This window comes from Fundulus heteroclitus, chromosome 12 (genome assembly GCF_011125445.2).
Source record: "Fundulus heteroclitus isolate FHET01 chromosome 12, MU-UCD_Fhet_4.1, whole genome shotgun sequence".
NCBI classification, from domain to species: Eukaryota; Metazoa; Chordata; class Actinopteri; order Cyprinodontiformes; family Fundulidae; genus Fundulus; species Fundulus heteroclitus.
Genome location: NC_046372.1, coordinates 35518333 through 35544816, shown reverse-complemented (window position 1 = coordinate 35544816; position 26484 = coordinate 35518333). Strand labels below are relative to the sequence as shown.

General features: G+C 43.6%; 2 protein-coding genes across 5 annotated transcripts; one reads left to right on the top strand and one right to left on the bottom strand.

The window, feature by feature from the left end:
• Nucleotides 1-932: 932 nt before the first annotated feature.
• On the bottom strand, nt 933-16908 carry kdm2ba (lysine (K)-specific demethylase 2Ba). Of its 3 annotated transcripts, none has more exons than XM_012866282.3 (10): nt 16711-16908; nt 12020-12244; nt 11745-11888; nt 10292-10378; nt 9688-9978; nt 6593-7389; nt 3466-3629; nt 3201-3362; nt 2712-2930; nt 933-1437 (listed from the first exon to the last, which is right to left on the bottom strand). In XM_012866282.3, the coding sequence occupies exons 1-10, from the start codon at nt 16762-16764 to the stop codon at nt 1256-1258; spliced, it is 2325 nt and encodes a 774-aa protein (XP_012721736.2). In that variant the 5' UTR covers nt 16765-16908; the 3' UTR covers nt 933-1255. The 3 variants fall into 3 exon arrangements, with proteins under 3 accessions (XP_012721736.2, XP_012721739.2, XP_012721737.2); XM_012866285.3 differs by having other exon boundaries at nt 9688-9969; XM_012866283.3 differs by having other exon boundaries at nt 12020-12241.
• On the top strand, nt 16164-26308 carry LOC105928803 (calcium release-activated calcium channel protein 1). Of its 2 annotated transcripts, none has more exons than XM_021318386.2 (2): nt 16164-16405; nt 23786-26308. In XM_021318386.2, exon 2 carries the CDS (start codon nt 23792-23794, stop codon nt 24332-24334), a length of 543 nt encoding a protein of 180 aa, XP_021174061.2. In that variant the 5' UTR covers nt 16164-16405; nt 23786-23791; the 3' UTR covers nt 24335-26308. The 2 variants fall into 2 exon arrangements, with proteins under 2 accessions (XP_021174061.2, XP_012721759.2); XM_012866305.3 differs by lacking the exon at nt 16164-16405 and adding an exon at nt 20672-21019.
• The last annotated feature ends 176 nt before the right edge of the window (nt 26309-26484 follow it).

The following is a 26484-nucleotide window of genomic DNA, read 5'->3' as shown; positions in this document are numbered from 1 at the left end:
AGAAGGTCCATCAAACCAGGTTCCCTCAAAGCATGTAAAGGTTGACTCCACAGGAACATCCATCACAGATCCAGGGTTGGAATAATAACTAGAATTTATTGTAGCGTGAAACAAAAAAAATAAAAAAATAAAAAAAGGCCGTCATAGACCGCTCTACTTGTAAGAGTTGGGAATCTGCTCCTGATTACCAAGATTCAGAGTGTCGTGTCTGCCGTGAACATCCAGGCTCCATACGTACAGGACATTTATCAAGCCGTTTATCAAACAGTCAAAAAAAAAAAAAAAAAAAGTCTCACTGATGGTACAAATTAAGTTCTTTTAATGCAAATGAGCACTTCTTTTCTGATTTACATGTATAAACATAATCACATTCACCTGAGGCGATAAATTTACAGCACAACACCCAAAAATACAACACCTACCGTATGGAGTATGTTTTTAAAATGTATGCAAAAAAATAACCTGCAGAGGTCATAATTTCATGAGGTCGCCTGCCTTAGGAGTCCTGGTTCGGTAACCGACTCTTTAAGACGGCAGAATAAAAAATAAAAGAGCGGGCGGCCGGGACGAGCTGCAAGCCCCCCTGATAAATTATTCATCACACGCATCATATGAACCAAGCATGTAAAGACACCCATGTCAAGTCACTGAATAAACAAATAAATACAAACCGTAATAAAAATAGAAATCAATAAATTAATTAATGTCGAAATATCGCTGAAAAGCCTAAAGCGAACCCTCGGCGGTGGGTGATGAGGGCGCAACAGAAATTTGAAACTTGTGGTTTTCTCTTGACAGAAAACGTATGCATTGGATGTTGCTATGGTAATGAGATCACAGCACATGCATGTTGCCCTCGTCCTGTCTTTATACCGAGGCGTCGACGTCAAATATAGATTTTGGCACACGGGTAAAAAGAAGGAAGCCACGTCGTTTTGTTTAATATGACAAAAAGAGAGAGAGAGTCTACGATATTTAACTCCAGAGGTGGAATTTCGCTCGTACAAAAATATGTTCAAAATTAAAAAAAAAACAAAAAAACAATAAGATAACTCAAATACAACCACGTGTTTATAAAAAGTAAAAATACAAAAAAGGGAAATACATGCAATCGTTTTCTGTCCAGTGAATATCACCTCACGCAGAACGACCTCCGGAAAGCCTCCTCTCGCTTTATTCCAAGACAACAGTGATTCAGAGACCTAAGTGCAATTTAAGTGCAGCCTGAAAATGTTGGGTTTAGTCCGGTCGGAAGCTAGCTTATCTTCTGCAGCAGCTTGTCCTCTTTCAGTTTGAACGGGACGCTCACAGACATCTCTGCGATGAAGTGCTCGCACGCCGTCTTGGTCACTTGCTTGCAGAAGCGAAGGTCGATCTGACAGATGCTGCCGCAGCGCTTGAAATAGTTCAATGAATGATCTGTGACTCTGTTACAAACTAAAAAAAAAGGGAGGAGAAAAAAAAAAAAAAGTTCTCAGTTTTGCATTGATCAAGAGGATGGTGGTTCTTCTACATTTAGCGCGGCGGTATAAATGCAGGAGTTTCTTTAGATGCCTAGTGGTCAGAGTTAAAATAGCAGACCCAAATAGATACGACCTTTAGACACGGGGGTGGGGTGGGGGTGGGGTGCTGTGGAGGCGTCTTGGACCATAGACGATTTCAAACCCTTACAAAAAAGACAATTTCCTAATAATGGAGTTTAAAAGAAAATCCGGCTAATCATATGAAAGCATTTAGTCATGCATCGGCTTGGCAGAATCCTTAAAAACATATTTTTTGGTTCAGTTCTAATTTTGTTACCATGCAGGCAGCCTGGTTTCTACTGTGTCTGACCTGCAGAGGGCCTGACTCTCTCTGGAAACATCCGAGGTGCAGAGCGGTGGCGCTCATTAGCACCAACTAAAAATGAGGGCAGTAACCCAAAGTGCTTCTTTGAATCGTAAGGCCTCTATTTAGCTACAACAAATGATGTGGCATCGATAAAATCAACAAAAAGGTAAAATTTTCTTCTTGGGATCATTCAGAGACACAAACCATTTGTACCTTTTTATCCTAAAACAAACAAACAGCTTACTAAGACATGTTTGCAGAACGGTAACAGTGCAGGCGCTCGGATTTGAGTTCCCAGGCTGTTACAAGAGATCAAAAAGTGAAATTGGTGAAATGCCGACGCTTTAACATAAAATGCTTTCTGCACAAATATACCCAACCACTGCACATCTGTTCATTTTGAGTAGTTTGGGTAAGTTATAGAGCCCATAGTCATAGATTTATGTAGCTGCACAACATTTCCTGAAATCTTTTTCAATTCCCTGTACCTCTGATGTTGAGAGAACTGCGATGAAATATGACATCCCGGCCTCTAACCAAACTAAAATACGGATCAGCAACCCTCATTTTTCATATTAGTCACAACTTTTCCTCATAGCAGCTTAGTCAGCGCGACGATATGTTGTAGACGGCTTACCCAGACGAAACGGCAACCGGACGAAACGACTGGAATCCTTCTGCGTTTACCTTTTAACGGTCTAATCTAACAAACCGGCTTTAGTCTCCGCTTCCTGGCAGCTGCCTCTACAGGGTCTTTAGGCGTCATGGCAGAGAGGCAGTAAACGTCACCAGAACGATGTTAATACGCTCCCCCTCTCTTCCACAACGAGGCCTGCTGCACATCTACTGCTACCACGCCCCTCCTCAGCTGCAGGTCCCACCTGATAGGTTGATTTCTGTGAGGGAGTCTCTGGTGGTGGTTCCTGCCGCCGTGAGCAGGTTCACCGACTGGTCGTTGATATGGTTGCAGTAACTCAGGTCCAGCTTGGACAGCAGAGGCATCTGCCGGCTGATGAGGCGCAGCGATGTGTCCGTGATGTCCAGCCCGGCCAGCCGCAGGTCCTCCACGTTCCGCAGCTTGCACCGGTTGTCCAGCTGACCTGTGGGCACGGCGCTTATTATTAGCTTCTAAGGCTGAGAGGAGAAACCCATGTGATCCTGAAGCATTTAAGCCTAAACTTTAAATACAATCGCACTTTAAAACAGATGTTAAAGCCTAAATTCAGTGTGGGATCACATTTAACCTTACCAACGAGATTCAACCATTGCCACCTCTGCCTATTGGGCTGGAGGGTTGGATTCACACTACGCTGAATTTTAACAGTGCACTGATGTTAAATGCTGCTGTAGGTGAGAAGACTGCCGTGTACCCGGTCTGTTGTCGGTGGGCGGTGAAAGGAGGTCCCTCATCTGTGGGTCTTTGAGTCCCTCCACCCACTGGACGTCCAGGGTGCGCAGCAGGGGGCAGCTGGAGGTGCAGAGCGCGGAGACGGCCGCCCAGGAGCAACCCGACAGCTTTAACACTCGCAGACCTGCAAGTCAGAGCCGTGGTTTACGTCACCGAGGAACAGCGAGTCCACCGAAAAAACCCACCTTCATCCCCTCCCCCCATCCGGCCTGAGAGTAGCCAAGTACCTGGTAATCTGTTGATGAGCCAGCTCAGCTGCTTTTTAGAAATGTTCGTCCAGCTGAGGTCCAGGGAAGCCGGCTGCCTGCGGATGATCCCGCTCAGCATCAGCGGCGTGATGGAGGTGCAGCGATTCAGGTCGATGTTCGTCCAAAGTCTCTTGTCACAACACCTGATCGCAAAAGAAAAGAAACAGAAGGATCAGCCTGACGCGTCAGGTCAGAGCACCCAAATTATTTTTTAAATTAAAATAAACTCCAAGCACTGAATTCCAGTAATGGCTGAGCATAAATATATATTCAACGAGTTCATGTCGCAATCAACAGGAAGTACTGCTCATTTTACCTCTACGCTATTTCCTGCTTGTGTCTTTTTGACCATTTGGAGGGTGCCATCCGCTGGAGAAGAGTTCACACCCTTCATACATTTCAGAGGCGTGCAGCGGAAACTTCGTACCCACATTCAATACGTTGTGATTTTCTTCTGCTTGCCTAAATCTTCACGTTTAGCTTTCCATTTACAAAAGAGACACCGAAATTTAAAAGACAAATGTATTTTTAAAAAAATGGTGTAGTTTAAATGTTTCTTTATCTTATTTTATGTGATGGATCAGCACAAAATAGTCCAAGGATACGTTCACACTGCAGGTCTTGATGCTCAGTTCCAGTTTTCTGCTGAAATAGGATTTTTTTAATACTACTATTAAATGTGACCGTCATCATAATGCTGTCTGAATGGTTCAAGACCGCAAAGCGACCCGCATGCGCTGATAACAGGACACGTCACACAGCAGCGTACTGTTTATGGAAGTAATGGTGAATGTAATGCTTTCTAGAAGTGTTCAATAAAGTTCAGTTAAAAAAACATAACAGATATGGGTCACATATGGGCAAAAAGATCGGATTTGGGTCACATTTCCCTGCAGTGTGAAATGAAATGTATATAAAAGAACAAAAGAATAAACTAAAGAAAGGCAGGTGACTGTGTATCCACCCTGTTTGCTCCCCAAAAACGTTCTAGCGCAGCCAATTGCCTTCAAACTTTACATCATTAGTAAAACCAAGTCCCCCTGTGTGAAAACCAGATCCCACATAATCCATCGTCGTCATGGAGACCAAGGAGCTCTCCAAACAAGTCAGTGACAAAGTTGTGTAAAAGTACAAGTCAGGGTAGGGTCAGAAAAAAAAAACATGGAAATCTTTGATGTTCCCCTAGAGCACCATCTAATCCATCATCTTCAAACGGAGAGCAAACGGTACCACAACGCATCTGCCAAGACAGGACCGCCCACCAGAACTCAGAGACCGGGCCAGGAGGGCAATAACCAGAGAGGCAGCACAGGGACCTAAGGTGACCCTGGAGGAGCCGCAGAGCTCCAGCAGAGACTGGAGGATCTGTCCACAGGACGACAATAAGCCGTACGCTCCATAGAGCCGAGCTTTATGGAACAGTGGACAGAAAAAAAGGCATTACTTAGTGTTAAAAATAGGTTTGAGTCTGCAGAAAGGTACATGGGCAACCCCCCAAATGTATAGAGTTAAGGGTTCTGGTCAGATGAGCCTAAAATTTAACATTTAAGACGCAAAGATTAATGCTACGCTAGGACTGGGCGATAAATCGATTTAATTGATTCATTTGAATTTACAATTTTCAGGATATAATTATATATATTTTATAAATATATTTTATTTTGCCAAGGCACTCACTGAGCCTCCATGAGGAGAATAGCACGCATCGTTTAGGAAAATGTACAATAAAAATATTGTAAAGAGAAAACTTTTTTTAACCACAATACGAGACACTTTTATTTGCTTTTCTTTTTTTAAGTTGGCTTGAAGTTACACAAGTGAAGCCTGTTAGCTCATTGTGTAAAACCCCTAGCAGCAAACACGTTTTATATATTTTCATAGTTAACTATGGCAGGGCCGCCATCTTGTTTTACCGACGTGTTTCACAGCTTGTATTTAGTTGCACTTTCAATTCAGGTCAACTCCAAGACGAAATGTTGACATAAAAGCAAGCTTTTAAAATAATTTGTTATTGTGAAACGTGAAGGAGGAGAATTGATTAATCGGAATTGGTATAATAAAATCTTGAATTTTATTTTTCAGCCACATCGCCCAGCCCTACGCTACGTCTGGTGCAAACCCAGACGTGCACGGCGGTGGCAGCATCATACTGTGGGGATGTTGTCCAGCAGCAGGGACTAAAAGAAGTTGAAGGAAAGATGGATGGAGCTAAATACAGCGATGTTCTTGAGCAGAACCTGTCAGACTGGGACAGAGGTTCAGCTTCCAGCAGGACAAGGACAAGAAGCAGACTGCCAAAAGCAACTCCAGTAGCTTAAGGGGAAACATTTAAATGTGTCGGAATGGCCTAGTTAAAGTCCAGACCTCAATCCAACTGAGAATCTGTGGTTAGACTCCAGGATCACAGCTCAGGAATGAAAAGCAGCCAACACGAAGGAGTTTGAGCAGGTGGAGCGTGGACCAAGATGTGGAGAGCTCATTCAGACTCATCCAAAGCCCCTTGCAGCTGCAATCGCAGCAAAGGGTGGATCTATAAAAGGTACAGAGTTGACGGGTGGGGGATGAAAACGTCAACGTTTCCCACTTAATTCCAGGTTGTGAGGCAAAAACAAAAAAAAAAAAAAAACATGTAAATGCTGAAGGGTGGGAATACTTTAGCAAGGTGCCGTTGTAATACATGTGCAACACATGATGAATATGAGAAATGAAAAGCATATGGAGGACAACACTGTTATCAGGAGGTGGTGCTAGATGGTAAAAGTGACCTGGACTCACGGTAATTTACCAGCGATGGAAAACTAAATCAAAAGAGGTCAATTTATAAATCAATACATTGGTGTATAAATGAGCATAGGCTGCACTTTTCAGATCCTGATTCTAAACTACCGTAGTTTTTGGACCATAATGTGCACCATGAATTTTTGAGATTATCTAAGGATTATGAGTGCACCTTAAAGTGGGAAAGATACGCCACTACCTCCATCAGGTACATGAAAGCATTTCTTCCCCTCTCGTGTTCAGCCGTGTTACGCTTTATAGCCACGTGGAAACCAGTGAGTGTGTTTGGGGATTGTAGCGCTTGAAAAAGAAACCCGGAATCATTTACCATCGGTTCCAGGTCTTGCAGATTCTCATGCAGACACACAGCTCCTTGTGTGGGAGGTAGCCAAATATCTTCATCCAGACCTCGCGCTGCAGCACGTGCGTTTTGCCGTCTTTCAGGGGCAGCCTGTCAGGGGGCGGGCTGATGGGAGGCGGCCGGATGACGTGCCGCTCCATTTGCACGCACTTGGGCGGGGAGCGGGGGGGGAGCGGCCGCGTGGTCGGCGTGCTCCGGTTGAAGCCCAGGGGGGTGATCTGGCTGGGGTAAAAGTGCCGCAGATCCCAGGTGTTGCCGTTCATCTCTTTGGTCCTGAGGTGAGCCCTCTGGTCGCCGAGTTCGTTGCCGTTGCGGAAGAGCTTCTTTGGTTCCTCGTTCTCGGTCTCTGGCTCCGCCTTCAGAGGCTGCCGGTTCTCGTTGGCCAGGCAGTCCTCCGTCTTCTGGATCTCCTGGTTCAGCGCTTTGCTCAGTTCCCGGCTGAGCTCTCTGTTGGGCAGACGGCGCTTGCGGCGGGCTTTGGGACGGGGCCCTTTCTCCTGCGTCTCGCTGCCGCCCTCGCTGCTGGGGCCGGCCTGGGGAGAGCTGCAGAGGGAGTGGTCGCTGTCGCCCAGCGGCGTTTTGATGGAAGAGTTCAACGAGTCCCTGTAATCCCCGTCCTCCTCCGTCTCCCCGAAGCGGCCTTTCCTGTCGACGCCGCTCCGAAAGTGATGCTCCCTTCCGCCCTCCTCCTCCTCATCCTCCTCCTCCTTTTCTGTCTTGATTTGGGGGAGGAGTTTAGAGAGATACGGGTCGTCCGACTTGTCCTGCAGAAAAAAAGAGATTGGGCATGAATAACTTTTAGCCGTTTGCTTATGCTAAACACTCTGTATAAACAACTGAAGCCGGTGAACTGAGGTCCAGACTTTGGGCCGGTCTACTCTGAGTCTGCGCTGACGCCAGACGCCCCATCGTGGATCTGCCCGTCTGTGAAGCGGACTTCTGGACTCGTTTAATCACAAAACCAAGCCAAACTTTCAGATTTGTTTTTTTTTTTCCCCTTTCCCTTTCTAGGTCAATCGCATCATTTAAAAAAAAAAAAAAAAAAACAGCTTTGTTGCAGTCTGTGGGTGCAGCGTCACAAAATGTATGTCAGTAGTGGGCGTGTAGAGCGGCGAAAGTGAAAGTCAATCCAAACAGGAAAATATATGTGACTGGTAGGGCTGGGCAATATCTCCAGATTTTAAGAGATTTAATATGAGGCTATGTTGTTTATAGTGAGACGGTCTATGTTGCGTTGGAATTATACCTTTATGTATTCCAGTAGGTTATTTTTCAGCCGTTTCTCTACCGGTGATTGTAAAAAAAAAAAAAAAAAAAAAAAAACATACCTGTGAGGCGTGTGAGACAAAGCTTTGATTCAGAGCAGGGTTCCTACAGCATAAGGCAAGTTAAATTCAAGACTTTTTAAGACTTTTTAATGCCACTTGAAATAAAAAGTTAAGACTAACTTCACGATAAACAAGATAAACCTGGTTGCGACAACTTCACCCAAATGTTTATTTTAACATAAACCATTACTTTCTGGCTCAGTAGACATGTTAAAGATTTTGAAAAACATTCCATATAGGAAGAAAGCTAAAACACACACAAATTACAGATATATTTTTAACAACTACTGAACTGAATTCACAAACTTTGTTTTGTTCCCTACTAAAATAAACTATTAATCAGTATTAAAAACCACAACATAACCAGTGCCAACTCTTTTTCGCAGCTATAGTCCAGCTGCAACAGTTTTATTTGGTTCCACTATCAGGACGGAACCAATAATGGTTACATTGAGCCGTTCAGTAAATTAAAAAAAATATAATTGTGTCAATTATTTTACTGTTTGGTAAGGATTACAAAAATAAAATCCTATTTATGACCTGGTAACAATTTTAAGACCTAAGAAAGACAGATTTAAGACATTTTAATGCCAATTAAGGCCTTAGTTTTATATTATAGAATTCAATGCCTTTTAAGACTTTTTAAGGATCTGCAGGAACCCTGTCAGAGATGCCTTTTTATAATTAGTTTAGGAAAAGAAAAACACATTGAGATAAATATCCTATATCGGCCTAAAGATATTGAGATATTACTTTTGGTAGCCATTTCCTAGCCCTGATTAGTGGAATAAAGAAAGTCAATGTGTGGCACATGAAAATGCAGCAGTCAAGGAGGCGCTTGCACATGTTGATGCTCCAGAGTCGACTGCAGCTCCCTGTGTTGTGCTAACCTGACCCTAGCCAGATTGATGTCACTCCGCCTAGCTTCACTCACATCCATCTGGGACCTCTTCCATAGAGAGTGATTTTTACCAACCAATTTTATTGTCCAGCCAATCAGGACGCAGGGCTGGAGTTTCATAGATGTGACGTAGTGGAGACGCGACCGTGACGTGAGACTGTTTTGATTCAGACAACAATGGCGGCTCGCATCGAGGAAGCAAGCGTTAACATTGATGCTGCTATTTCTTCAGTGTTGTCCAATCTACCTAATATTGTTTCATTAAAAGAACATCAGAGAACGGCTCTGAAGGCTTTTGTTGGTGGAAACCATGTTTTCGTCCTTCTCCCGACCGGATTTGGCAAGATTTGTTTTCCGGGGCGCGTCCATGGCGGAGAGGTTAGCGTGAACCATATTAGGAGGCCTTTAGTCCTCGACGCGGTCGGCCCGGGATCGACTCCGACCCGCGGCGCTTTGCCACCTGTCTTCCCCCTCTTCCTGTCAGCTCACTGTCAATAAAACGCGTGCCTCTAGAGCCGCAAACACATTAAAAAAAAAAGTTTAGTTTTTTCCTGCGTAGCTCTCACAACGTCACGGGTTAGCTTCAGTGTGAGTAGTTGAAATAGCACGTCGATAAAGATGACAGACAAGTGGCTTATCCAATCATATGCAAGGATTTTTGATAAGGCCCAGCCTTCAGTAAAGGCAATTCCTATGGAGAGGTCCCAGATGTATGTGAGTGCAGCTAGGCGGAGCGACATGCGTCTGGCGTGAGTCAGGTTAGTGTTGTGCAGCTGTGGTGGAAAAGGTAAACGATTGAGTCCTTTTATGAGTCGCTGGCAGTTAACACCAACCTTCTTCCTCACATAGAGGTCCTCTTCCTCATCGTCGTCAAAAAGCTTCCTCTTCTTCCTCAGCTTGTCCTCGGGCCTGGGGCGCGGCAGGCCGCTGGGGGAGAGCAGCGGCGGCTGTCGGTGGAGGAGCGCCTCCTCGGTCCGGTACCTGGGCGTCTCGTCGCGCTCCGGCTTCCTCTTGGCCGCGGAGGCCAGGTCCCCCTCCTCCTTGGTGGGCTTCTGCTCCCTCAGCAGAGAGCCGGGGAGGTTGGAGGCGTACTTGAACCCGGGGCCCCTTTTTTGCTTCAATACCAGAGGGGACAAAAACAGGGGAGACGACTTTATACCTTTAGCCTATTGTGACAGGAAATGCACGGTTCGATATGACAAAAAAAAAAAAAAAGGTTCCTGCTTCTGTCGGACAGTCATGTGAAGGACTTTCATAAACAGCAGCATTAAGGAGGAAGTGGCCGGCAGATCACATATAAAACTGATAAAGTTGCTTCCTCTTTCACGGATCCTTTCAGTTAATCGCTGACGTAACTTTAAAAACAAAAAACCCTCTCAAACTTTTCTGAGATGCGCCTCGGCATGGAGGCTTGGGCTCGTGCATGACTGTACTCACTTTTCCGCTTTTGCCAGCGTGGTTGCACTTGGGACATTCCCAGCAGTTAGGCAGCTCGTCGTTCACCACTCCTGAGGCGTCGCTCACCTGCCAGGAGGAGTTGCATTTCAGCCACAACAAGCCTTAACAGAGTTCTGCGTGGAGCGAGTTTGACACAAACAAGGTAAGTGAAAGTGACTGTTGCCCCGCGCGCTCGTCAGGCCGGTCAGCGCAGTTCCACCTGAGTTATTACAGAAAGAAAGAAAAGCTGAGGGCGATGACTGTTGAATATCTCTGCTTGGCTTTCATCAACAACCTGAACAGTACATTATTTTTTGTATAAACAAAAAAAATTATAATAATTTGTGTAAAACAAACAGAAGTGAGTAAATCTGACACTTCTCTGGTTTTCTTTTCACAGAAACTTTACATCTAGCTGTTGGATTCGTCACCTCCTGCTGGAAGGTGAACCAGCTTTGCTGCCAAATCATGATGCTGCCACCACCATGCATCCTAGAGCTGATACGCCTGGACCAAAACTGTATGGGGGATTCGGCTTAAAATGAAAACCTCAGATCTTATTATACCACTTCTGATTAATCCATTATGACCGTCCTTTTCATTTCACAAAAAGAAGTCATTTTAAAAACTTCCTGTTATGTCAAGCATTTCATCTTAGAGTTGACCTGAATGGAAAGTGCAACTAACCACAAGCTGTGAAACCTGCTTGTAAAACAAGATGGCGGCCCCGCCATTGTAAACAATTAAGATATAACTAAATGTTTGCTGCTAATGGTTTTACACAATGAGCTAAGAACAGGCTTCACTTCACTTTTGTAACTTACTTACTTAAAATTAAGTAAAGGAATAAATTAAAGTGTATCGTCTTACGGTAAAAAACACAATATTTGGATCATTTATTTCCCTAAAAACTTATAATCATTATTGTATGCTATTCTCTTCATGTAAGACCAACGAGTGCACTATTTAAATAAAAGCCCTAGTTTCCATGTAATCTTAAATCCATTCATTCAAATTTACAATTATCAGCCACTCCTACCTCCCTGCCATCTAGTTGTATTAACAAAACAAGCTTGGGGACATTCTGTTTCTTTTTGTTGTCGGCTAAAGCAGCAGCGCAGCCTGAAGAAGCGGGTCTGATCACGCCCATCCCAGCAACCACGGCTTTCCAGCTTGACAAGCCGGGCTTCTTCTTCTGTGGAAGTCTCCTTCCAAAGAAGTCGGTTTTTTTGGTTTGTTTTTTTAACAACTTAAAAGCAGAGACTCAAACACTAAAACTTTAGTGTCAGGCTTAAGCTATTGCACCTTCGGGACCACATGATTAAGACCAGCGGATTTCATTAAAAAAAATAAGTCGCCGCATGAAATTAGCGTCAGATTCCAGTCCAGGGGGCCGAGCCTTTAATGTGACGTGGCGTTCCTGGGAAACGGCTCCCGCTCAGACTCTGCGTACCTTCAGGCAGTTCGGGTGGACGATCTCGTTGCAGATTGAGCACTCCATCAGCATGAAGTTGAACTTCTCCTCTTCGTCCTCAAGCGTGTCCTCCTTCCCCGCCTCTTTACACACCACACACACAGCTGTGTGGGGCAGGACGGGCTGCAGGGATCAAGGCAAACAAGACCAGCGGGATTTAACGCAAAATAAGCTACATTACATCCTACATAAGGAAGCGGCCATTCTTCCCCAGGGACCGACACGCTCCTCCCGTCCTCTCAGCAGTGACTCACCGCGATGCACTGCCGCATGATGCAGGACTGCTTCATGCGCCCCGGCCCGCCGAACTTCTTCATGTCCTTACAGAAGTGACATTCTCCGCATTCTGTGCGCAGACACGCTTCGCACTTGCGGCAGCGCGTCCTCCTGCGCCTGGCCCCCGACGCGCTGCGGTTGGACGGCAGCTTGACGGCCGACGTTGTCCCCGTCTTTGGCTTCGGCCGGTTGACCGCTCGCTGCTGGGGGACAAAGCAGTTATGGTGGGGGTGTGACGACCATTAAAATGCAGGAGTTGGTTTATATAATATAAAATATATATATATAAATATATATATATATATATATATATATATATATATATATATATATATATATATATATATATATATATATATATATATATATATACACACAATTGTTTTTGTTGAAGCAACAGCATTGTCCCTGTGAGAATTTATAGTAAAATGCTGAGTGAGCATGTCTCATCGGGACGCGCTGGTGTTGACCAGGCATGAGATTTATTGATCGTTCTCTTGTTTATTTTAGCTCAGCAGTAAGTTTTGTCTCCTGCTGCTGATCAAACAGAAACTAAAAGTGTGACCCGTAAAGGTCAAATACCGAAATGTCTGATTTTTTTCTCCCCCTATTAATTAAAGCATCAAAGCCACCTTTCAGACTCTGAACGCAACAAACCACAGCTTTTTTTTTTTGGGTGCACTTGTTCTTAAAGGTTTTCTCTTTTATATTTATACACAGAGTCAGATGTCTGGATGCAACCTTTCTGTAAGCCTCGGATAAATATCAGATGTTTTAAAATCATTCCAAGACCCCCTGGTGATTCAAATCTAAGGGCAAACAAACACTAGCTTGGTTAACTCAATCAAATAAGAAGAACCCACGTGTAACTTTGGATAACAAGATAACCTAACAAGAAGGTTTTGGTTGCGACAAAATTACCAAACGGTTGCTTCAGGAGCGCGATTGCTCTGAAACGGTGTTGTAATGGTTTTTTAGGGAGGACCGCCTGGGATTTGTAGTTTCATCACAGTGGAAACAGAAAGAGGAGAATCAGCTATCTCGGCCAAAACCACAACAGACGCATTTCTCAAGACAAGGAAAATGGAAAAAGCAACGAAAGAATAAATGAATGAACAAATTTAAGAGTCAACTATATGCAGTTTAAGAACTAGTAGTGAAATCCTTTTTTAGAGCTTTTGATTGAACCTTGTATAAACATGGGTGGGTGGCTGGGGGGGTAATATTCAGAACCGCACTGACTACATGTGGTTAAACCGATTAGAAATAAATGGACGTTTAGAGCGCTTCACTTGTTAAAGTAGGAGGAAAGCGGTGCAGTAAACCTAAATGCAACACGTTCACTGTGGAAAAGCTGCAGCTAGAATGGGACCCATCCGTGCATCAGGGCCGAATCTTTAATATCAGCTTTAATAACGCGGCCACGCCTGACACGTAAAATAAATAAATATCAGCTCTTCTTTTTCTTTTTTTTAAACAAGCATCTTCCTCATTTCAAAGGCAGAGCTACAAAACAAAAAAACAAAAAAAACTAAGAAGGCATCTCAGCCCCCCTCATCTTGGCTGGAAGACGTTACCTTGGCAACAGTCCGCCGTGCTGGTGGCACATGTTTAAACAGGAGAGCACGACAGATGGATAAAAATAAACTGACTGGAGGAGGTTATGATTTCCTCTGAGGCCGTGAACATCCTTCTCATTTATTCTTATAGCGCTACTTTTAACAGGCGAGCTGCTGCTGATGCTGCTGCTCCTTCGTTGTGGCGCGTCGGCAAACAACCGGAGGCCGATTCCCCGTCCGCCTGAAGAAGGTGCTCGCACACACAGAGGACGGGTAGAACAGGTAAAGCGCCACGGCGGGGACAACAGAACAATGTGGGTGAGCAGCAATGACTGAAGCGTTACCCAGAAGGAAAGGTGAAACCCGGCCCGGATGACTCCGTGTGAAAACACGCCAGGTTAAATCATTAACAGCAGCGTGACTGATCTCCTCTCCTTCAGATAACAGGCTGCAGGGTTTCTTCGCGTTTTCCCCCCAAGAACACATTCCGAACTTTTCCAGAGCGGTTTTAAAAAAAAGAGAGAGAGCACAGACGGTACAGAAACACAAAGTTCACCAGGAGTTTATGGTGGATGTTCCTACAGCGGCCGAGCTTTCAGCGTGGAACTGGAAAAAACACAACAGGCCGGCAGAGAAAATTTAGATTTAATCTGCAGATACTTCTCTTTTTCCCCCACAACCCATTTCTTTTTTCACACCCAGAAAGGATTCACGCCACGCCAAAAGCTCTCCCCGTTTCAACGACAGACTCCAGCTGATGCGTCCAGCCAGCTCCCGTAAGAATGTGGGAGGGAAGCTGTGGAGGACGAGCAGCTGCTGCAGGGATGTCGCTCATACTGTTCCAGTAGAGCCGTATCAAAATGACCTTACAGTAGACCATCAGCGGGACACAGAAATCGGCGGTGAAAGCAGGCCAGGGTACAGATGGACGCACAGTCGGTTTCTTAAAGTCGTTAAAGGCCAGAATACGGACCATGAGAAGGTTGGGCTGAACCCGAGTGGGTCAAACACCAAATGACAGGCGCCGTTCGCACATCTGGGGCAGAGAGGGTGGGCACAGTTCATACATTTCTATTTAACTGCCTGTAGGCTGAGAGCATGTGAACCCGAGGTCCAGTCAACAAAGAGACTGTCAGGACGCAGCAACACATCTGGCTATTTGGACCGACCGTTTCTCATCTTTTCATATCCACACCGGACATGGATGTAAGTGGCCAGGATGCTAATGCTTCATTAAAGAGGTGTGGGGGGAGGTGGGGGCAATAATTTAATAATATATATCGACAAATAGAAGTGGTGCAATGGGGAAAAAAAAAGGATCAATAAAAAGTTCAATAGAAGAACAGTTTCTCTTCTTTTTGCATTCTAGCCTATCATATAGGTTAAATGTACAATCATTACATCCTCCCAGCCAATCACAATGGCTGACCCAGGAGTGCCCCGCCCCCTTCAAAGAGTTCAGAGAGCACTTTTTCCTTTTTTTTTCAACTTGCAGTTTTGGTAAAAAAAAAAAAGTTGGCTGAACAAAGGGTTGAGTTTGAGTTTGCATTCATGTGTTCTGCATCTAAAAATAGGTCATTAAGCAACAGCGTAAAATGGGCAGAGCTGCACTTTAAACAGATTATTGATATTGACCGATTTGATATCTATATTACTGATGTGCTTTTTTTCCTCCCTATACCGTCCAGCCTCATATTGATGACAGAAAAAGAAAAGGAAGAATCGCCATCAGTATCATCATTGCAATATCCAGTGATAACACAACAACTTGGCGGCTCCCATTCAGAGTGAATGCCATGCAAATAGCTCAATTATCTGATGATTCACAGCCTATACAATAAAAAAATGCACTAATTAAAGTTGTGACCAGTTAAACAAAAAATAATGAAAGAAAAACTAACACATTTTTTGAAGATGACCTCAACAGAAACCGTCAGGCCAGCTGATTCTGTGCTGACTGTAACTCTACGGTAATATGTCAGGAATTTTGGGATCGGCTGCTGAGAGAGAAGAAGAAGAAAAAAAAAAAAGAAACACAACACAGCTTAGCATGCCGAGCAGAGCGGTCTGACTCAGCCTGGGTCTGGACTTCGGTAGGAGAAAGTCACAAGGCTGGCCATCTGCCCCAAGTGAGCCCTCACAACAACAAGCGCTGTTGTGGACAACCACGTGTCGAGGAGGGAGGGGGGGGGGGGGGGAGACTAAGAGAAAAAAATGTCATCTGCGATGCTGAAAAAATGGGGGGTACAAAATGTTGTGCAAGCAGAGATGTGGACATTACGTAAGCGCCGTGAATGCACCTCATGGACGTCTCAGCACCTTGGCCGCAAAACCAGTAACTTGTAAAGATCAGCGCTACCGGACAGTGTTATTTATTTATGAATGTATTTTTGTTGTTGTTTTTTTGGACCGGGGGGGAATCAGTGTGCCCCCCCCCCCCCCCAGTTTGAGAAGCAGCGGTCCACCAAGCAGCAGAAGTAAAGCCACTTCATTGTTCCCTCTCCCCATCCCCCCTCCCCGGTCCCTGCCTGCCTGCCTGCCTGCCGCGGCGACGTTTCGCCTGAAGCCTTCTTAAAGGCGCAGGGCGGCGGGACAAGTTCAGGACGAGTGAGGAAATGAATCAAGAAAGAAAGAAAAAAAAAAGCGTTTCCAGCGTGGCAGCTTTCGGTGTGCGGGAAGGAAATAAGAGCTCCGGTCCGGGGTGGAGGGGCTCAGAAAGCCGAGCTGGTCGCTGCTCTCGCAGGAAACCCTCCGAATCATGACCGGACCGAAGCGGTGCTGCGTTTAGGGGCCAGCGAGAAATGGGTCAGTGGTGGCTAACGTCAAAATGTCCCGGACAGTTGGCGGATAAACGTCTTTAGGAGAGTAATGTTTATGATTACCGGTGATATTTGTTTGGTTTGTTTAAAATAACCTCATTTATTTTTTTAATCTTTGAACCTGACTCTCTCACACACACACACACAACACAGGAGAGCGGGGCTATCGTTAACCTTAAGCAACCACACAAAACCCTCCCCTAAGCCGTTCTTTCTTCCTCGCCACACTTCGTTAAACTTCACACGGACAAAAACCAGGTGGATAAAATGGCGACTTATAGAGGCTCGTACCTGCTCGGACTCTGACTCATATTCTTCATCGTCTCCGCTCATTGACAAGGCCATGACTCTCCTCTCGCATCGTTCGTGAACAGCAGAAGGGAAACTAACATGGCTGAACGAGCCTCCAGCTCAGCTCATTCCCCCCTCCCACACGGCAGCAACACGGCCCCGCAGCTGCCAGCCATGTTCCCGCGCTGCCTTCGCTTACCGCAGGAAAAAACAGCCTCCTGCCTCCTTAAAGGGGTAGCGCGAACATTCAGGCAGCGAGGTCCCTGTAAGGTTATAAGGTTATATCTGACCTGCGGTGGAAAATGTCAGAACTGCTACTACTACAAACAACAAAAATTATTATTAATAATAATAATAATGTGCAATGTATGACCAAAACTGTGGCCTCCTGTTATTGCAAACACAAATCCCTCCCTGACATCATATTATCCTTGACTTATGCCACTGGTTCAAGCCCTTGTATCGGCAAAAGCTTTATTCACCAAGTTTGTGCATACAGACAATTTGACGTTGGTTCCACTTTGAATTCAAAGAAGACATTTAAAGTACAAGTAAACAAAAAAGCAAAGTAGATTGTTTTATTTTTGCAAATCTGTATATGCACATTATATATTTAACGTGACGTACTGTAGGTTACTAACTCTTCACACCTGACAGCTAAGAGACCAGGATGTGACCAGGAAACTAAAGCTTCATCTAAAGAGATGTGCGGTCGTCTTTGATGATGAAAAATAAAGGAAAGCGTGATGGAAATGTAACTTAATCACATTCAGTTTCTTAATTGTCATATTGAATAGTAATGCAGCAATTTCGCGTTCTCTTAATACCAGACACTTATAGTTTTCTTCATGCACACATTGCTGAAAATGAGTTCTTAAAAGCAACGTTACGGTACTTTATTTCACATGGGAGTCTTTCTTTTAATATAAATGCTGGGCCATGCCTTTGAACGCAGTCCAGCATAAAACATTCAAATATGAAAGGAGCCCAAAATGAAAAAAAAAAAAAAGCATTTCAGTGCTAATTATACAGTTACGTCACTTTAGTAAAGACATTATTAATACGTGACAGCTCCTTATTAGTCAATTTAATGCTGACGAGCTAGAAACGACGCGTGAGGTGTAACGTGAATGCAGCATGGGGGCCAGGAAGTGAAGAGAGTCAGAAACAAGAGAACTCTCTCCACAAATTTCCGTCTTAGTTTGTTTAACTTATTTAAAATTTTAACCTCTGCAATTTCCCAAGGAGAGTCTTGGCCTTTTAAGAGGAACATTTTAAGATCGTTTGTAATGATTGCCCTAATCTTTATTTAGTTGTGTTATTGTCTTAAAGTGAGTGATTATGTTTATCTCTTAGTCTAACCATAAAAAGGGCTTATGAGAATCGCAAATATTCTTACTTTTTTTTATTGAATATGTTAATCTAAAAACTTATATAAAGTGTTGTATAAACCTGTTAAAATTCTGATTTATGCATTTGAAACTATTGCCCTTGTTTTATCTGGTTTGTGTTTATGTGTTTTAATTAGCTATCTATTTAATTCAAAGTAATATGTTTAATAAATTTAGCTTTTTGTGAATGTTATATAGAATAAAAAATGAAAATAAACGGATTTGATTAGCTTTGAGGTGTATAAGCAGTTACCAGCACATATTTAAACATGTATTCAGGTACAAGCGCAACCTCTCTTACATTAAGGCTTCATTTGAGTGCAGCAACAGTACAACCAGGGTACCAGTGACTCACTCGGCATTTATTTATGTCACATAAAAATAATGACAAATAACAATTGTGCAGAGCAGTGCAATGCTGGGTGTAAAAAAAGCTTTTCTTTGGCACCATCCAGTGTTGGAAATTGCAATATACACGTTTCCTCAAAATGAATAGGGGTCGGATTTCGTTTCTACATGTTGGATAAATAACCTTTGATGAGACCCAATTGCTCATGCACCTCGATGCACAAGTAATCCTCTGCAGTACCCATCGGTGAGGGGTGCTGCAAAATATTAGCTAAAAAGTCAATACACCTGTTCATAAACCTTTGTACGGACATTCGTTAAGTATTTTGAGCAGGGTAGTGGGATGCAGCATGTTCAAAACCTATGTTATACATGCAAACACCTGTATAATTTAACACCAAATCCTATACTCACTGGCCACTTAATATGCACTACCTTGTTAGTACACAGTTGATACTTTAGTTCCTCATGCCATACTTTGGACAAGGTGTCTGAAACGACCCATTATTGTCTAATTTTGGTGAGCCTGTGGGACATATCCTGGTATTTCCACATTTTTTTTACAACCTTTCTGCCTCAACCAAAGAGATGTTTTTTTGTGGAATTCCTAGTAGATCAGCAGTTTCTTAAAACAAAAGTCAGACCAGCCAGTCTGGCAATAACAGCCATGCAAAATGCAAGGTTCCCCAAATCCTCTTCCTTCCCCATTATAATAATTAATTTGAAGGCAGCAACCATCTAAAAGGCACATCTAAAAAATGTGAATATTGTGAAAATGTTTAGTATTCTTTGTCACTGATTTTAGAAAGTGAAACTCATAATATTTGACTCTATGTGTAATAAAGCTCTATAATATATTACAGAGATTCATTACACATAGAGTGAAATATGTCAAGCCTTTCTTTCGCGTGATGTTGGTGATTATGGCTTAAAGGTTAATTCAGTGTCTCGGAAAATGTCATTATTGTGAAAAAGTTCATTATTGTAAAATGGTGATACACCCTAATCAGATAATAAGCTCAAAACACATGCAAAGGTTTCATGGACCTCTAAATGCTCTTAGTCACTGCCTGAAGTCCGGTGTGACGTTTCCAGTCAGCGAGGGTTTGGGCAGCCGTGTCTTCCGCTGGTGTTGACCCACTGGGTTTTCTGAAGTCCACGGCTAACACAGCCATCTAGCAGGGCATTTTAGGGCACTCTGGGCTTCCCTCTGCTGACAAGCTGTATGGACATACTGATTTTATTTATCAGCAGGACTTGGCAGGACTTGCCTCCAGCCCACATTGCCAAAGAAGTAGTGGTGGTAGGTTCAATGACCAAGGTGCTCCTGTTTTTGATTGGTTAGACAACTGGCCTGACCTGAACCCAAACTAGAATCTATGGAGTACTGTCAAGAGGAAGACGGGAGACACCAGAACCGACGGAACAAATCACATGAAGTTAGCTATCAAAGCATCCTGGGAATCCATCTGACCCCAGCAGCACCACAGGTTGCCTCAATGACACACTGATGCTGTAATTCATGAAAAAAGGAGCCCCAACCAAGTATTGAGTGTATAGAAATGAACAAACTTTTCTGAAGCCTGACATTTATGTTTAAACTACAAATTGATATTGATTTTATCTAATATTTTAGTTTTTTTAGACACAGAATTTTGAGTTTTCATTTGATAATCATTAAAAACATTTCACTCCTTGTGCAGTGCATCTATACACCGCTTACACTTTCTGAAAACAGGGGGGTGGGTGTTTAAATTTTACTTTTTCAGGATATTTTTAAAACAAATTGTACATCACTAGAGTTAAAACTATTTTGGCACACTGAATGACCAACCAGCAGGTACGACAGGTCCTTGCTCACTGGCTGTTTGTGTCTTCAAAACAAAGATGTTTGCGCTGCTTCTTTTCATTTGCCTTTACAATAATGCAGATATTATCAACAAAACCTGAAACAGATAGCTGCATCACAGCGAAAGCAGATTTAGGATGATCTTAAATGACATTTTACCAGAGGAATAAAGGAGAATGAATAGGGTGAAGCCACAGATTTATAGCGTAAAACAATTTCTCTGTTTAGCATGAATGCATCTTGTTCAATTAGTGATTAAACTGTAGTGGTCTGGGGTGGTCTGGGTCTTTTTCATGGCTGACTGACCCCGCTGGTGGCGCGCAGAGAGAGAGAGAGAGAGAGAGAGAGAATGGGAAGCGGAGGGGAGGGCGCAGACCTGACAGTTGCAGCAGCGGCTGCGAGGAGCGTTGGATTGTGGGTATCTTGAATTTCCTCCTCATAGATTTCAACAGTCAGCTGTTGCGGAGAAGTTTTTGACAGGTTTTGAGGGCTGCTTTGAGGAAGTTTTATTTTTAGTGTCCGACTGGGGCCAGAAGCTGCCGCGTCGACCCCCCCGGTCGTGTCGTGAGGAAAACTTTTTGGGGTCTGCCCTGGAACCGCGGCCGGAATGAGCCTGAACGAGCACTCCATGCAGGCGCTGTCCTGGAGAAAGTTGTACTTGAGCCGAGCTAAACTCAAAGCCACCAGCCGCACGTCGGCTCTCCTGTCGGGTTTCGCCATGGTGAGTAAAGTGAGCTTGAAGTTTGCCCTGATCGGACGCGCGGCTTCCCGGGCCGTGGACCCGAACCACCGGAGCGTCTCTGTGTGTGACGCAGATTATTGTTTTCTGCGGCTGGGACGGACGATCCCTCCTTTATGTTGGCCCGCTGACTTTAGTGCCATGCTAAAGTATCCATGCCCGCTCAACTCTTCCACATTTTGTAAGGTTAGAACCGCAGCACTTATTGCATTTCATTGGCTACACCGACATAAAGTTGTGCATAGCAGTCTAATTTCTTTTTTAGAGATAAAAACCTGACAACTATGGCTTGCATCTGTATTCCGCGCCCTGTAATCTGATACTCCTAAATAAAATCCAGGGATGCCAACCGGCTTCACTTAGAAATAAACTCCACCTGTGTGTGTGTGATTTAATCTCAGTAAATCCAGCTGCTCTAGGCCTCGGAGGATTGTTAGAGAAACAAAGTGAGCACACAGACAGCATGGAGACCAAGGAACACAGAAGACCGGTCAGAGGAAAGGTTCTGGAGAAGTTTTAAAGCAGAGTTAGGTTATAAAAACAACATCCTAAACATTAAACGTCCTGTGTAGCAATGTTCTTGGAACATAGAAATAGTACCACCACCATTTCCCACCACCATCTGAGCTGCAGGCTGGGCCGCATTAATCAGAGAAGCAGCCAAGTCTCACGGTAACTCTGGAGGAGCTGCAGAGATCCCTCCACAGCTCAGGTGTAAGAGTCTGTTGAGGGTTCTGTTTACGCAGCACCAATTTACAACATCTTATCTTAAGGATAGGAGACCTATTATGCATAATCCCCTTTTTTTTTTAAAGCCCTTAAATACATTGTGGAGCTTACTTGGTGCAGAAAATATGAAGACCGTCTGTCCAGGAGCTGCGTAGATATTTTTATGTTCTTTGTGGGTCATATTTTTTTCAAGTCGTTCATTTTCTACTACGTTTTGTTTTGAACAATTACACAGCCGTATACGAAACTGCTTAGCAAGGTCATGAACTTCCAGCTCACCAGTGTCGCGAATCTGGCATTTTTAATTTATCAGAGCGAATTTGTAGTCCAGGCTTAAAGATGCCAAAGCTACATGTGTACATCGTTACACCGCCCCCCCCAGCATACTCCAAAAATGGCCGATCAGGGTGGAGTGAAACGCTCAGCCACCTGGAAGGGGACAGTGTGTGAAGCGCCTCCTTTAGGTTTAAAGAGGCCGCGCCAAAGCAAGTCGCCCTCAGAACAAGCCTGTGGAGACAAGTTAATAAGTGTTGAGCCCAAAGCATCGCAGTTCCACTTTATATAGGCCACACCTGGATGATTTAAATGTGAAAAGGAAGAACTGAAAAGCATATGTCCACCTTAATGTACTTCACAAAGCAAACGGAATCAACGTATGTGCAGAAATACATAATCTAGTCTAGTTCCATAGACAGTCGATACGGCTCTGTCAGAAAACTATTGTAGTCGTAATAATATGCGGTAAAATGCAGAACAGACACTCAAAACGCAGCAGCAAACTGGCGATAGGCAGGGTGTCTGCATCAGGACATGATGCGGACTATGGAATAGTGACAATAAGAAAGCTATTGTTGAGAGGAAACTACAAGGAGTCCTGTTTGCTGTTTGGCACAAGCCGTTTATAGGGGACGCGCCAAAGGCTTCGAAGGTGCTCTGGTCAAAATAAACCAAAATTGAGCTTTCTGGTCAATGTACAAAATACTACGGAAAAAAAAATACTATTGCACATCATCCTAAATGATATTCCAGGCGAGAATTGTGATGGCGCCAGGATAATGCTGCGTCAAAGCTTTTCTCCAGCAGGTTCAGTGGAGCCGGACTGTCATTGAGAGAAGACGCATGGAGCTACATGTTAGTGTTTTACATCAAACACTATTTGATAGTTCAGAATGACTCATTCAAATTTAAGACTAAAATCCAAATTATGTTCACAGAGGCTCTCCATCCAGAGTTTTTGTTAAAAATTTCTTTCTCTACATGTGTAAATCTGGCACAGACATAACCAAAAGACCTGCAGCTGAAATGACGATGAAAATCTGCTTCCACACAGGAATGACTGAGGACTCTAGTCTCAGGACTTAAAGTGTGTGTATGTTACACTTTTCAGACATTTGTTCTGGAAATCATTCATTCTTTCATTCCACTTCACAATTATGGACCTCTTTGTTTGGGTCTGTTACCAGTGGTCCTCAATTCCGGTCCAGGAGGGCCGGTGTCCTGCAAGTTTGTTTAAAACATACCGAATATAGCCGAGGTAGAAAGACAATGTCTGGAAAAATGATGCAAACTAAGCAAAAAGTCCCATAAAGGGAAAGTGTTACTTTTTCTTGTCTCTTTGTGGAGGCCTTGTTACATCCTGAAGGACAGCAACATTTTATGGATACACAAAAGTATTATCAGCTCAAATATGAGAGCAAATATGTCCAGTGCCTTGCGAAAGTATGGTTACGTCTCAGCCACACAAAAATGAGCCCTTTCGTTTGCTTTTTTTAAATATAGTTTAACACAAAGCATTTGTATTTGTTATTTCATTCATGTATTTCTTGTGAAACCACCCTGTAAGAAACAAAAAGGCAGAATTAGCACAATAATAATGAAATATTGCAAAAAGAAGAACAATCCTTTCTCTCACGATGACGAAATATCCCAATTTCAAGGTGGCAGCGTTAGATAAAAGGAAAATCTTTATTGGTTCCTGTTGCTCAAAAATAATCAAACTCTCCTGATGTCCTCTCCCAGGTTGCCATGGTGGAGGTGCAGCTGGAGCCGGATCACGATTATCCCCCCGGACTGCTGATCGCCTTCAGCGCCTGCACCACGGTCCTGGTCGCCGTGCACTTGTTCGCCCTCATGGTCAGCACCTGCATCCTGCCGAACCTGGAGGCCGTCAGCAACGTCCACAACCTCAACTCGGTCAACGAGTCTCCCCACGAGCGCATGCACCGCCACATCGAGCTGGCCTGGGCCTTCTCCACGGTCATCGGCACCCTCCTCTTCCTCACCGAGGTCGTGCTCCTGTGCTGGGTCAAGTTTCTGCCGCTCAAAAACAAAACGGCGGGCCAGAACGCCACCATCAGCTCCGGCGAGGCGGCGGCCATCGCGTCCACCTGCATAATGGTGCCGTTCGGGGTCGTCTTCATCGTCTTCGCCGTCCACTTCTACCGCACGCTCGTCAGCCACAAAACGGACCGGCAGATCCGCGAGCTGGACCAGGTCATTCAGCTCCAGAAGCAGCTGAATCACGGCGCCGACAACGACGAGCTGAAGGCGCCTGCAAATTTCCCATAACTGTAACTCCTTCACCGTCACTTTTCATGTAGAGTTCCTTTGTAAAGGCTTTATTTTTATGTGCGTAGAACGTGTTCTGGGGAGTTCGAAGGTGTGAGCGCCACCTGCTGATTGCTGCATGTCACAGCTCGGTCCTCTGCCACATATTGCATGTTTACAGAACTTGCTTCACTTTTATACTGCGGGGAATTCATTTTGTTTTAGTTGGCAACGTCCTAACGAGATACAATCGAGTGATCTGAGTTAAAATTTCAAAAGCGTTGACTTGCTTGGGTGATTTTACCCTTTTTATTTGCTTTGTTATATAGATCTATACTTTATTCTAGCAACCGTTTGTTTATTTGTGACTGTATATTTTACTGTAAGTGTTTAATTGTTCATGAGGGAAGGCTCAACGTCGGCTTAAGAAGGCGAGTCTGAGGTAGATAAAAAAAAAAAAAGAAGAGAAAATGGCAGATGTTCTAAGATGAAGACGGGAATAAGGCATATCGCTATTTCACACAGATTCAGTACCTCAGGATTTATGCCTAATTTATACCTCTGCTAAAGCACCCAGTGTTGTTTTCTTCTTAGTTTATTTGACTTCAATATGACTTAGTTTCTGAATGCTTTGTTGCCAAACTTATTGAACAGGAGAAAAAGTTATCAGGATCAAGCTCTGGGATTCGCATATACCTTTTTTTTTTAATGCTATGATGTCCTGACATCACCAAAGATCATTTTTGAAGAAAGAATTTCAACAGTATTTGTCCAAAAAAAAAAAAAAAAAAAAAAAAAATGCCAAAAAGTTCTTCAGTATTTGCACGGTAAATAGAGATGCTTTGCTAGGAACGTACTGACTTCTGTTTGAAGAGCAGCAAAGTAAATGACCCTTGGCCTGCCTATCGACGATAAGGGTTGGCTCATTCTGATCTGAGACCTATTGATTGATCCATATTTAAAATTAAACTTTAAATAGCTTTAATATTGCAATAAGTACATTGTTATGGGAAAAAGTGTTTTATTTTTGTTTTTTTTCCACAGGGAATCACTTTATTTTAATTAAGAGTGAGGTATAAACCCATTAATCTTCATTTTCTCAGTACCATACTGTTGTTGTTTTTGTTTTTTTTAAATCAAATTTACTGTAAACCCAGAACTAGTGACTGGCTTTAGAGAAAAAACGTTCTCGAACAACTTTTGCGCAGCATCAAATTATCGAAAGTGTTATGTGCGGGTTCGTCCGTTTTCTACTTTTTACGCAGTAGTTTACGAGCTGGACGGCAGCGTGTGGTCTCTGTCGCAGATAGCATCAGGCGTCTGCGTTCTTTCAGTCCCACTGCACTGCGGTGAATCCTTGGCTGAAACTATCATTGTCTCTCTGTGACAAAGCTGCATGAGATAACATGATTACAAAGGTTTAAATATTGCACTTTGAATTCTAATGGTGACGCCACAGTTTGTTGGGATATTGTTACACTTTTACGCTGTAATTTCATTATTATACTCTCAGTTGTGTATGTGTTGCTGACAACCTGCAATTTGTACAGAGCTTGTGTGTTACTGTCATGCTGGTCATTTTAGAGTTCAAATGTTCTTGATCAGATTTTATTATCACTTTGTCATTTAGTCAAACACCAACAGCAGACAGGAAGACACCAGTGCCTTACCAAGTGTCTGGTTCCAAGGGAATTACTTGTGATCAAATCATAAGGGGTTCTTTCATTGCTTCCACTTTTCTTTAAAAAAAAAAAGGCAGCAATGCAAGGTTCAGGATCTGTTACTATAATGTAATGATGTAGTCCATGCTTTCTGGTTTCTTTTTGAGCTTATTTATTAAATCGAGTGTGTGCTGTTGTGTGTTTGAGAGCACCGCTTAAAGGTACAGTTCATTAAATGCAGCGCTTCCAGTTTTGCTTGTGTGTGTTTCTGGCAACCTTTGGATCTAAGATGTGCGTTCCGAGTTTGAGAATAAAATCTATTTATTTTTTTGCATTCACAACATTCTCACTTGCATGTCTAAAATGTTGCAGAAGGGAAACAATGTAACGCTGTGGAGAGTAGCTGAAGCTGAACTGGGTCATGATAGCAGTAGCCACACAGGAAATATGTGGACGTGGCGGTTTAGCCATGAGCATGCCTCACAACAATATTATTAACCTTTCCCGTAA